Source organism: Sorex araneus, chromosome 1, assembly GCF_027595985.1.
Source record: "Sorex araneus isolate mSorAra2 chromosome 1, mSorAra2.pri, whole genome shotgun sequence".
In the NCBI taxonomy this organism is placed as follows: Eukaryota; Metazoa; Chordata; class Mammalia; order Eulipotyphla; family Soricidae; genus Sorex; species Sorex araneus.
Window position 1 is genome coordinate 436,523,628 of NC_073302.1, and position 13,326 is coordinate 436,536,953.

General features: G+C 37.5%; 1 protein-coding gene across 2 annotated transcripts in view; it reads left to right on the forward strand.

Moving 5' to 3' along the window:
* TRIM24 (tripartite motif containing 24) overlaps positions 1-13,326 on the forward strand; it is a 123,586-nt gene that overhangs the window by 89,713 nt on the left and 20,547 nt on the right. Inside the window, exons 8-11 of one of the 2 annotated variants that reach the window (XM_055140649.1) lie at positions 1,884-2,001; positions 4,602-4,870; positions 8,780-8,953; positions 12,076-12,249. In XM_055140649.1, the coding sequence (XP_054996624.1) occupies positions 1,884-2,001; positions 4,602-4,870; positions 8,780-8,953; positions 12,076-12,249 (735 nt within the window). The remainder of the gene's footprint in view (positions 1-1,883; positions 2,002-4,601; positions 4,871-8,779; positions 8,954-12,075; positions 12,250-13,326) is intronic. The other variant, XM_055140656.1, reaches the window with a different exon arrangement.

Genomic DNA, 13,326 nt, shown 5'->3' on the forward strand with positions numbered 1-13,326 from the left:
TGACACATTTGTTTTCAGCTGAGAAAAGTTAAAGCATATCTATATGTCGATCCAGTGAAATGGAAAATGATGAAAATTGCTGAGCAACTGTCCTTCAATCAATGCAAGAGTGGTTAGGCACTATGCACAAATGGAAGGATTACCTTGAGTTGGTTGCTGGCCTTTCAGGTCTATTGTAACAGGAGGGAGCAATGACAATGATAGATTGATAGATAATGGAAGTTCGTGAAAGATTTCTGATTGTTCCTTGTTTCTCTGTGAAATAGTAAGCAAAGCCATCAGCTAAATTGAAAATGGAGGAGGAAATTCTGAGAATTTAAAGAGAGTAAAGAGATTCAGTAGTCATTTGCTGCATGTGGCAGAATACCATCCTTCCACTCCTCCACTCCACTGTTCATCAGGACCTAAAATCCCCACAAAAATAGCTCACTGATTACAGACCATGTGCTGTTGCCCTTCCACTCTCAAGAATGTGTGTAGCAGCACTGCCATATACCAGATCTCCAGAAAAAGGTTGTATTTGATTGAACAATGCAGAATCTTCACCCATCTTTCCAAGAGTATCTGCCTTCATGAAACCTGTTTTGGCTCCCTTCCAGTAGTCAGTCTGGCTACACTGCCTCACTCTCACTTGTTCTCCAGGATGATCTCCCTTCCCCTAAAAAAGTAAACCTTGTCTGGGCTATACCCATAGGGCAGGTACATCAGCAGCCTGATGGTGCCTTCAGGCTTCCTGATACCCTAGAATTGCTGTTGTGCCTCTGGCCAGACCCCAGCAAGTCCGGACCATGTTTCCTGAGAAATTAAATTGCCACAAGTGAGGTATGTGAGAGTCACACCCACAGACCACCTCCAGCTCACCTATACAAGGCTCATTTATCGGTCTTGCTTCAGAGACCCATAAATAAATCTCAAAAGAGATCAGGAGCCGTAGTTAATCTCATACCTGCACATAACTGAGCAGGCTGGAGTAAATCAGAGGGTGACAGGTCAGCCTGGTCACCGCCCAAGCTGAGCTCCTGGCAGCCTATTACTCCCACATTCCAAAATCGCCATCAGACTCTACCATCTCAGGGTGGACCCCACCGAGATATAATCTGCTGAAAATTTGGGTATATGGGTTTTGTAACTGAAGTCTCCAGAATTTCTTGGAGTCTGAATGGGCTGCCTCCCCCCCACCTCCCTGTACTTTCAGAATCCTTGGCAGTCACATCCACACCCCAAAGCTCTGCCACTCAATTAAAAAAAGCTTCTCCAGTTTTATCGTCCTGATAAAACTCCTGAACGCCCTAAACATACACGATGACCTCTTTGTATCTGTATTGCAAATCATAATTCACAAAGGAGAGAGAGAAAAAGAAGAAAATTGCCTGCCATAGAGGCGGGGGGTGGGTGGTGGTGGTTTTGGGGTACGGTGGGAGGAAAACAGGGGACATTGGTGGTGGGAAATGTACACTGGAGGGATAGCTGTTGGATCATTGTATGACTGAAACCCAATCATGAACAGCTTTGTAGAGGTCTATCTCATGGGTATTCAGTAAGAAATTTTAAAAAATAAATATATAAACCAAAACCCTATCTGGGAAGAGTTAAGAATGTGAGGTTTATAATAGGGTTTTAGGTCAATTCATCTGTAGATTCAGCTGAGAAATAAACACAAATTGTCTCGATCCAACTGTAACCAATAATATGGTTTAGTTATATCTTAGATTCTTAACATGGTTTTGAGAGAAAGCACTGTCCACTTTTATAATTTAACATGATTCTATTGTGTTGGCATGCCTACTAGAGACTGTTTTGTATGTGCAGATTTCCTCAGGCTCTCAGTGCATTGTTTGTGTGGTGGGGACACTGATGTATCCTTGACTCTCTCCTTCCTTTAGATCACTTACCGGTTACGGCACCTACTTCGAGCAAGGTGTGATGCTTCCCCAGTGACCAATAACACCATCCAGTTTCACTGTGATCCTAGTTTCTGGGCTCAAAATATTCTCAATTTAGGTAGGTAGTTTTGTACATTTTCTTTGGAGAACTCTTTGTGATTATGATACTCATTGGGCTAGGGATGTGGATCAGCAGGGGAGTATTTGTGTTGCACTTATGGGGCCCGAGGGTCAATCCCAGTAATGTTTTTTGTTTTTTTAAAGAAAGTTTTTCCCTTTTGTTATCTTCTCTTAAGTACTTTTAATTTTAGTAAAATTCATTAATGTGTCTATATGTGCAATATGTGTAGATATAAACATGGAAGATGTATAACATTCTTTATGGTGACTTGTGAGACTTTGGGGTTTGGGAGTTCTTTTTTCCATAAAATCTGACTGGTAACTAAATCAATTGTAATTTATCAAAATGCATTGATAAAACTCTTGATTCCATGTAGGATTTTTGATATTTAGAGTATGTTTATTAAAATAGTATTTGTCATTCTGTTACTGGTTTCTGTCCTTTTTATATCCAGTCATTAGTCACCAAATAGTTCAGTTGCTTTTTTCTTGCCAGGGAAGACTTTTCATTTTCTTCTTCTGATTTTTAGTTAATAATTACATAAGTGTTTTTTAACTTTCTAAGTGATATGTAACATGCATACAAAAAGTGCCCAAATCTTTAAAAACTTTTAAAGCTCACTGAATTATTTCAAAGGGAGACTAGCAGTTCGGTAACATTTGTACCTAGTAAAGTATCCCTGTAGGCGGTATAGCAAGAAGTTATATGTTAACTTTATGCTGATATTATCTGCTGAGTTTCTTAAAAAGGTATTTTTGCCTCCTTAATTTTTCACATAGAAACAGAAACTTAAAAATTCTCCCAAAATATTCTTTTCAACCATCAGTCAGTATTCCCTTTTAACGTAGTATTTGGGGTCATTGACTTTGTTGCAGAATCATCAGAGAGTTGCTCTCTTCTACCCTAGGCTACATTCTTGATAGAAAAGGAAGATGTGGATGGAAAGAGAGCAGTTGCTCTCAGAGAACACCAGGGAAGGAAAAGATAGGCTTACACAAATTTCATCTGTACAAGGGAAGAACAAAAAGAAACCTTAAAGAAAACGTGATTAAAGGATAATCCCTGCAGGTCAGTTTAGAAACCCATATAGCCATATGTTTATTGATACATAACAGGAGGCCACTGTAGTCACACACTTTGCCCTGTACTACTGGAAAAAAAACCATTACAAAGCATATAACAACCTTTTACCAATACCCTACCCTGCTACTAGTGACATTGTCATTATATACTCACTCAACTAGTTATATAGAGAGATATGTATTATAAGCTAATATCACTTAAAACGTAGACCGCCTGGTATAGAATGTGATTATGTACATATATAGATGGATATAATTTTAGATAAATATAGATAAATTAAAAACAGCATCTCCTTTTTTGTAAAAGTTAACTGAAACTGGTGAAGTTAAACAATATCCTTTGTTCTCAGAGCTCTTGCTTAAACCCTATAAATATCATTTACAGTGAGATATCTATATTTTTCAATTTTCCAAGGAGACAGGTTTTCCGCACTTTATACATGACTTCCAAGAAACATAGAAGAGTACAAGGGGAAACAATGATATAGATGAATATTTGATTAATGTTTTGGTCACTGGGTAAGTTGTTCAGTCTCTGAATTTAGATCTCCATCTGTGAAAAATGATTTATAAAGATTGATTAATAGTACCCAACGCAGTAAGTATTCAGTGAGTTTTAACAATATATCCTTAAATAGAAATATTCAGTAAATCAAACATTTCATTGAGTCTTCTGTTAAAGAGACAAAATTTTCCTTACATATGATTCAACCTGTTACCTTAAAACTGATAAAGATGTTTTAGGTTAAATTATTTTGTCAGAGAACTAACATTATGAAATTGTAAGGAATTTGACAAACTGCAAATTGCTTACATTAATCCAAAAAAATGGGATTTTTTTAAAACCAGCATTCAGCTTTCTCGTGTTTTATTTTACAGTAACTAGTAGTTCTTAAATGATAGCTTGGGACACCTTCAGGATCCAATAGGCATCCCTTTTCCAACTATGTATCTGTGTGTGGTCAGAATTTCTTTATAGATTTAAACTTTAAAAAACTCAGTATGGTGTCAGTGCAAAGACAGATATGAGGGGCCAGAGAGATAGCACTGCAGGTAGGGTCCTACGTTGAAGGCAGTGAACTCGGGTTCAGTCTCCGGCACCCCTGTCATTCCCCAAGCCCTGCCAAGTGTGATCACTGAGCACAGGGCCAGGAAGTAAGCCCTGAGCACCGCCAGGTATAGCGTAAAAAATAGAAAGAAACAGATATGAGAGTTCAGCTATTATGCCAAACATTTAAAGAAATTTTTTATGTAAAATGATGTCACTTCACTTAAATTTTTAATATTAGACATTTTTAATAAACATTTTTATTATGGGCATATTTCCAAGTGATGAGAAAGGTTTTTTAAATTCTCATTTTTAATTTCTAAAATGGTAAGTTTTGATAGAACCATAATAAAAGCTCTTTGGGGTGTTTTATATTTAAAAGAATATAGGGTTCCTCACACCAAAAAGTTCTTGGTATTTCTGAAGTTCAGAAAAACTTTAGAACTGAATCTTTTCTCTTTAATTAGGTTCTTTAGTAATCGAAGATAAAGAGAGTCAGCCACAAATGCCTAAGCAGAATCCTGTCGTGGAACAGAATTCACAGCCACCAGGTGGTTTATCTTCAAACCAGTTATCCAAGTTTCCAACACAGATCAGCCTAGCTCAATTACGACTTCAGCATATGCAGCAACAGGTAATGGCTCAGAGGCAACAGGTGCAACGGAGGCCAGCACCTGTGGGTTTACCAAACCCTAGAATGCAGGGGCCCATCCAGCAACCTTCCATCTCTCATCAGGTAAATTTGGAAGCAGGCCTGTCCTAACTTAGATAATTATAGTACAGTTGTGTTCAGCAGCTCTTAAATAGCCAATACATCCATTTTTCTATAATAGAAATATATGAGCTCATAAAAATTGATCACATTAGTGATACCTGACTTAAATCCTATATTCTAGGCCTTCTCAAAAAGGTTTAATGACTTTCTAGTTGGTGCATCTATTTTCCTCTCCTTTTTGTTATCTCCAAATTGTAATATAAATAATTGCCTATGGCTCCAGATAAATAATTGCCTATGACTAATAAAAGTTATATACCTATATCAGAATAACCATCTTAGTGCTTCAGAATAATCAACACATGAGCTAACCATTCTCTGTAGGAATTCAGTCTTTAAAAGAAAAAAAAAGAATTTAGACATTACAACATATAAAATAGAAGCAAAGGTTTTTTTTTTAAACTTTCTTACCCAGTTTCATTTCTGAGCTGAAATCTCATGAATCATCATCATTTTCACTGATTATGAAATACTTTGATTACTTTTCATTTCTAAAGATAAAGGATTAATATTTTTATTAGTTTAACATGGGCATACTTATATTGAATAAAGATTTATTAAGGAGTATAAAGTTTTCATATAAGTTACCTGGTAACTTAAGTTATTTTTTTATATTTACTAGTTTATTATCCTGAATTGGTGAAACCATTATTTATGCTAATTGTTTTTTTATTAAGAAGTAAAGAACTAAGGCAGTTAACAGCTACTGTGTGGCTGGTATATGTATATAATTATGTAAGCAAAGGCATACTGGAATTGACCTGTTTAGTCTGTCATTTGATCATTCAAAGATTTGCGTTTTGATCTATACCTCTCCACTCTAGGATTTATTTTTATATTTTGTATAAAATGTATAATCTCATAGAACTAGTTTTCTCATGTATAGTTTTTACATAATTATTTATATTTATGTACTATTATTTTTGTTTTCAATGACTCACCTTTTTTGATTTTCTGCCAGTATACACTCATCAGTAAAAATTTTCACTCATCAGTAAAAATGCTCTGCTCTCTTTTATAAACTTTTGCTTCACCCTATTGTTCTCTAATCTGATTTTTCTAACAGTTTATTTACAGTGTGTGTGTGTGTGTGTGTGTGTGTGTGTGTGTGTGTGTGTGTGTGTGTGTGTGTGTGTGTGTTGTACAAAAGGCCTGGCTTTATGGGATGTGTAAATTGTTCTCAACTTCGGTCTATGGGAAGTAGGATACTTCTAAAAATCACTCACAATCACTATTTTCTTTTCCTCTGAAGATTGACCATGCAATCTGCATTATTATGGTGATGAAAACTTAATTATATCACCAGCTGATATAAACTTAATAAATGTTTTACATCATCATAAAAATAACACAATTGTACTCCAATGGACAGATTGTTAGAGAAGGTTGATTATACATAATTTACAGAAATGGTCTTTACTTATGAGCAAAATTTATTTTTATATACTCAAATGCATGTGCATACATTAATTTTCCTTAATGGTGGGAGATGGTTATAAAGATGTCTGCTTTCCTTCATGATTATACACAGTTGGGAGCCTAGAAAAAACGTATAATAATCAAAGGTACTTAGAATGAAAATGAGGATGTTATTTATCAACTTCTTCTTGCCCTTTTTTGTTTTGGGGCCACACCCAGCAGTGCTCAGGGCTTTGGCTCTTCACTCAGGGATCACTCCTGGTAGAGCTTGAAAACTATATGGGTGGCCAGGGATCAAACCTGGGTATTCCACATGCAAGGCAAGCACCTTCGCTGCTCTCTTATCCCTAAATATCAGTTTTCTGAAGCATTCAATTATTGTGTATTTGTTTACGCTTTTGCATCTTGCAGATTAATTGGTACCCTATCACAGATTTCCATGAAATTAATCAACTCCAACAGTTTAAGGTGGGGAAATAATCTTTCACGTTACAAGTCTATAGGCTCCTCAGTGGCAGCTGTGGACTATCAGACTGATTGTCACATAGTACTTCCACATTGAGTATTTCTGGACTGACTCAATTTATAAACTTCTGTCTGGACAGGAGTGAGACTGGTACAAAAATATCCCCTTCTATAAATACTTACATTATCCCTTAAAGGTAATTCTGTGGATTTTTCCAGTTACAAAAACAAGTCTCTCCTGGGAATCCAAGAGAGAGTTTAGCGACTAAGGTGCATGCCTTGCATTCTGCAGATCCCTCTTTGATCTCTGACTCCACTGGTCCCCCAGTATTGTCGAGCACTGCCTGGGTGGCCCAGGCAGCCTCTATCACCATAGGACCCAAGCAGCACTGCATTGATGGCCCCCTTGCATTGAACCACTGGCCCCAGTTGACTAAGAATTGTTGGGAGTAGCTCCCAGGCCTCCTAACATCTCTTGGGAGGCCCCTCATGCTCCCCTCAAATCTCTAAGATAAACTGAGAAGTTTCCCACTATTACCATCTCCCAGTGATTTTGTTTGTTTCTGTGATACAAAGTCTTCCAAGTCACAAAGCTTTTATAGAAGGTTATAAAGAACTGTTGATATCAATGCTTTAATAAAATTTTGAATTTTTCCACTAATATTTTTCTGTTATTCACCCATAAGATTTTTCTTGGTCTTGACTTGTATATAAATCTCTTTTTAATTGGGCCTGTAATTGCTGGCTGAATTGTAGGGTGGGGGGCATTTTTCTGAAAAAAATTAAATTCCAAAATAGAAGAAAAAAAATAGATCAGGGATATACTATACAGTTGTCTGTCTTCATAGTATCAGTTTTCATTGCTACTTAAGTCTTACTGCCCTCTTCAAATGTAGAGGGAAGTTTCTTGTCTGAAAAGTCCTATATCATACAGTGTAAAGAGAGCTTGAAAACAAGTATTTATTTTGCAGTAAATTGCCAGGGGTCAAGAAAATTAGGTAGCTGAGACTGTCATAAGGTTACCTTGTCTATAACATTGGTCTCAATTTCCGGAATTAGTATTTATGAGCAAAGTAGGCTTCAAATCTAAGCCCTATCCTGTAATCAACCATTGCTGGCTTTGAATGGTTTCCTTTCTAATTCTGTTCTTTTATAAGAAAACTCATCCTCTTTCATTGTAAATTGTACCAGAGTCAGCCACTGTTTAAACTCAAACATGTTTTGATAGTGATAAGAAAACTGCATTTGGATTAAAGTATTAGAGGTACCCTCTACTTGGTTCTTTGACTTTTTTTAAGTTATGTAAGCTTTCCAGTGTTTTATTTCCTAAGCAATAGTAGTAATAATAATGAGGAGGTAGTAATGAGATAACATTTTTTTAAATCCTCATAATGAAGAAAACATTCATCTTTAAATGTTATTAACATAAGCTGTTTGTATTATTAATGACATGTACGTGAAGAATGCAAACTTTGGAGTAGATAAATTCAAATCCCAGATTCGTGTTTTATTGCCTTTGTTATGCTTGGACAAATAATTAGCCTAAGCTTCCTTATTTTTGTCCATTAGAGAGAATGCTAACTCAAAGGACTATTGAGGTGATGAATGCATTTACACATGTAGAATACTTCATGTAGCAGACATGTAATAACTACTCAGTGAATGAAAAAGAGTTACTCTACCACCATGTGAATTATTTGAGAACACAAAACAGCCATCAGAAACTTAGAAGATTTTCAAGGTCAAGCTTTACTTCCCACTGTTGGCTCTATTCTGGTACAAATTGCTTATAGCTGATAGTCTGCCAAGGTTCTCCACTAACAAACTACTATAGGTTCTTGGCGTCTGTCCTTTTTCCCTTTATCTAATAAATGATTTATTGGTGGCAGAGTTGATACCTTTGTAAACATTTACAAAATGAAGTTCTCTATAGTTATCTTTCAGGTGATAATTGTTACTGAATTGGTTTATTTATTTTTTTCTCAGCAACCCCCTCCACGTTTGATAAATTTCCAAAATCACAGCCCCAAACCTAATGGACCAGTTCTTCCTCCTCATCCTCAGCAGCTGAGATTTTCACCAAACCAGAATATGCCACGGCAAGCAGTAAAACCCAACCCCTTACAAATGGCTTTCTTGGCTCAACAAGCCATAAAACAGGTATATATATGTGTGCATATATATATATATATATATATATTCACTTCCTTTCCTCAGTTGCTTAACCTGTTTCTTTCTAGTTCCATATGACATTGAAATTTTTTGTTTTATTTGTTTTGGGGTCATACCCGGCGATCTTCATGGGTCACTTCTGGCTCTGCATTCAAGAATTACTCCCGGTGGTGCTCAGGAAACCATATGAGTGCCAGCAATCAAATCCGGGTCAGATGTGTGCAAAGCAAGGTCCTTATATACAACTGAATGTGTTAAAAGATTGACTTTGCTGTAATAACTCCAGATTTTCTTAAGTAGCATTTTAAATATAATTTATATCTTTCTAGGGAGAGAAATGGTACAGTGGGTAGAGTACTTGCCTTGCATACGGCCAACCTGGATGACCCCATATGGTCCCTAAGTTTGCCGGGAGTGATCCCTGAGCACAGATCCGCAAATGAGCTCTGAACATCGCTGGTGCGACCAAATAAAATAAAATTCATATCTGTCTTTATTTTATCACTAGAGAGGAGTTGAGAAAGTACCCACCCCCCCACCCAAGATACAGTATTAAGTCTTAAATTCTTTTTATTTTGTAAATAAACTTGTAGCCTTGTTACAGTTTTTATTTTTCTTTTTGGGTCACACCCGGCAAGCACAGGGGTTACTCCTGGCTGTGCACTCAGGTATTACTCCTGGCAGTGCTCGGGGGACCATATGGGATGCTGGGAATCGAACCCGGGTCAGCCACTTGTAAGGCAAATGCCCTACCCGCTGTGCTATCTCTCCAGCCTCTTGTTACAGTTTTATACTTTTAAAATCTCATTTGCTGAAGCTTACGTAATACATTGCAGAGCTGTACAGAAATTTAGTGAAATATGTGTTAAGTACATGCATATAACACATTCTGTGTACAAAAATGGGTACTTCGGCCCCCACCCCCTCCACGATTTAGTAGCTTTTCCTATTCAAAAATTAACACGAATGAATAATCTAGGAGAAAATATAATGGAAATAGCTTAGTTTAACAAATTATTTCACTATGGTGGGCATTAATATAGTAGTTTATCACTTCTAAGTTACACTATGTGGGAAAAGGGTATTACTAAGTTTTTATAGGTATTTTTATGTTTGTCTTTTTTTTCTAATTTCAATAAATAGAAAATAATATGGAAAGAGACATCACCTCTGTTATGGGGAGAGAGGGCACTGGGCAGCAGTGGCCCTGCAGGGTCCGTACATGGTAAAGTTGGATTTACCTTAACAGGAATCCTTGCATAGTTTTTCAGTAATGTATATATGAATTAGATACTTGAAAATTATGTCTGAGATAGTAGATTGTAGCACATGTATAAATGATACAGTATTGAGAAAAATTTCCTCTGTGTAGTTTTAAGAGACTTATGTTGCTTAAATGATATCCATCCTTAAGTATGCTTAAGTTGCTTACTTTTCTCCTACATTTTATTATGTGAATTTTCAAGCATGTCAGTTATATAGGGGACAAATTTCTCCATTTTTGTTTCTCTTACTATTCATACACTCATTTCAATATCCAGCCAGCCTTCTTATTTTTTTCATAGATATTGCAATCCATTGTACACAGGAGGGTTGGTTTATCTCTGTGTTTTGTTGTTGTTGGGGGAATTGGGCCACCTTGGGTGGTGCTCAAAACTTCCTCCTGTCTCTGCACTCAGGGGTCACTCAGGTGGGCTGAGGTAACCATCTGGGGTGCCGGGGATCAAACCTGATTCAGAAGGAAAGCACCCTACCACCTGTACTATAACTCCAGCCCTAGTGTGGTATATTTAGGTATCCCTTGGCATTCGTAACGTTACATATTCTTGGCTATTCTGTTGTCTCGGCATGTAATGCAATTTTCCTCATATAATTATTGATATGCAAAGCCAGTGCCTTAGCCACTGTTCTATTGCTCTGGCCCCTGAATGGTAGATTTCTTTATCACCACATCCAGTTCCCTCTTCATTTATAGTGTAATACTCCTGCCTCCATCTGTGCCTTGTATCCTTCACGCAAGATCGTTTTTCCTTATTCTAGGTAATAAACTTCCACAAGTTTTTAATAGCTTAAAAATACTGGAAAAGTGATAAAAATGTACACATAGCAACTTTAGAAGTAAAGATCAAGGATTGAAAACTTTTTCTTTTCCAGACCTGATATAAAATGCAGCTCTCATAAAGGCAAAACAGAAAAGAAGACAAGAAACATTTTGTTTATTATCTTTGTATGGCTGTGGATTCAAGGAAAGGAACATGAGATTGATTTTTAATTTGTTATTATTATTAATTTTGGGGCCACACTCAGGGTTCAGAGACTATTCCTGGCTCTGTGCTCAGGGTCACTCACACTGGAAGTCAGCTGCATACCCTATACTTCCTCTCAGGTCTCAAGATTAAACATTTCTTTAAAAGATTCAGAGAGATAGTATAGAAGTTAAGGCACTTGCCTTGCATTCCACAAACCCCAGTTCCAATTCATGTAGCACATACTGTCTTCTGAGCACCATCGAGGTGAGCACTACTGGGGGCTGCCGAGTATGGACCAAACTCTAAAGCCTCACTCTCCCCCCAAAAAAAAGACTGGATCTTACTGTTTTCAGTCCTTGATTCTAATTCTCAAGCTCTAAGGGTTCTGCAGAATATGACTTGGCATCTGTTTCCAATTATGCCAGCTTAGGTTTCATTTTATTATGTTGACTTAAGTGTTTTGCTGTTTGTCCAAGTACCTTCCACTTTACAAAATTTGCTTTTGCCTCTATGAGCACTGCTTCCTAGTCAGGTGTATCAGGTAGTGGCAAAAAAAAGAAAGAAATTTTTGATCTTTTACGTAGATTATATCTTTTCCAGAATTAAAAGCTTTTAAACATTAAATTCTATGGTTTTCTAGTATATATTTGTTGCCTTCCAGTTTAAAAAAAAAAATCGTTCTCTTTTCAGAGCCAGGTTAATGAAAATGATGTATAAATTTTTACGTTCCTCCCCCACTTTCAAATTCAGATGACAAGTTTGTGTCTTCTGCCTCCCGTCTTGTGCCCGACAGTGGTAGATGGGTATTTTCTGCTAGACACCTGCTAATGGACGACCTTTCTTCTCCCCCTGCTCCTGCAGTGGCAGATCAGCAGCGGGCAAGCTGCCCCATCAGCTGCCAGCAGCTCCTGCTCCACTCCTTCCAGTCCCACCGTCACCAGTGCAGCAGGCTATGACGGAAAGGCTTTTGGGTCGCCAATGATTGACTTAAGCTCACCAGCAGGAGGTCCTTATAACCTCCCTTCTCTTCCAGACGTACGTAGACACAAAACTTGTATGAAGCATCTCTTTTGAAATTGTGAATCTGGATATAGATTTTGTATGGAGTGTGTGTTTGCATGTCGAAGATATTTTTATCCTTAGAAATATAGTTTGAAAAATGAAAGGTGATAACAGTGCTCCAGGGCACCACAGGTAGAGGTGTTTGTAAATAAGTCATCATGGGGATGAATCATGAGCCGTTGAGCAGGGAAAGGAAGTAAAGACATGGGAGAATGGAATTTCTGGAAAGTGATCTATTAGAGCTGTGGAATATAAGATATCGGAAGAGATGTGGATAAGTTTAATAAGTTACAGTAAAATCATACTAGCCAATGTAAGATTGCCTCCAAATTGTTTAAGGTAAACATTTTTAACTCTCCAAATTCTAATTTATGGGTTAGTATGACTTGGGTGGGGCTCTCGTGCCCTGTGTAGGTCAGACCCCTCCCCACAGGGCCTACTTACACCTGGAAAGCATACACTCCGCCCCCTCAGTTTTTCCCTCCAAAGACAGAAAATGTAATGTTCTACAGATCTCCATACATTTTTCCTGTCACATCTTTGTATGGCTGATGGGAGGGACACTATCCCCAACAGTGCTCAAGGACTACTCTGGACCTTTGCTCTGGGACTTGCTGCTGACAGTGCTCAGAGTACTGTATGTGACACCCAGGGATCAAACCTGGGCTTCTGGCGTGCAGATCATATACACTTAGCCCATGGAGCAAACTCTGGCCAAGAACTAAAGATACTATTTTTCTGTTTTAATTTTTATCTATTTTTAAATTAATTATGATTAAGGTAATATAACTATATAATGTTAGCACTATTAATATTAAATACTCTGATAACAGAATACTTACACTGTTCTTTTAATTTTTTTGCTTGTTCTGTTTCTTTTTGAGTTGCCCCTGACTGTGCTTAGGAAGTACTCTTAGCATGGCCTGGAGGACCATCTGGGGTGCAAGGCAAGCCCCGTGCCTCCTTACTCTCTCTCCAGCCCCCTGCAGTGATTTTGAACTTACATTCCTGATATACACAGTTACCACACATCACCACCACCAAAGCACC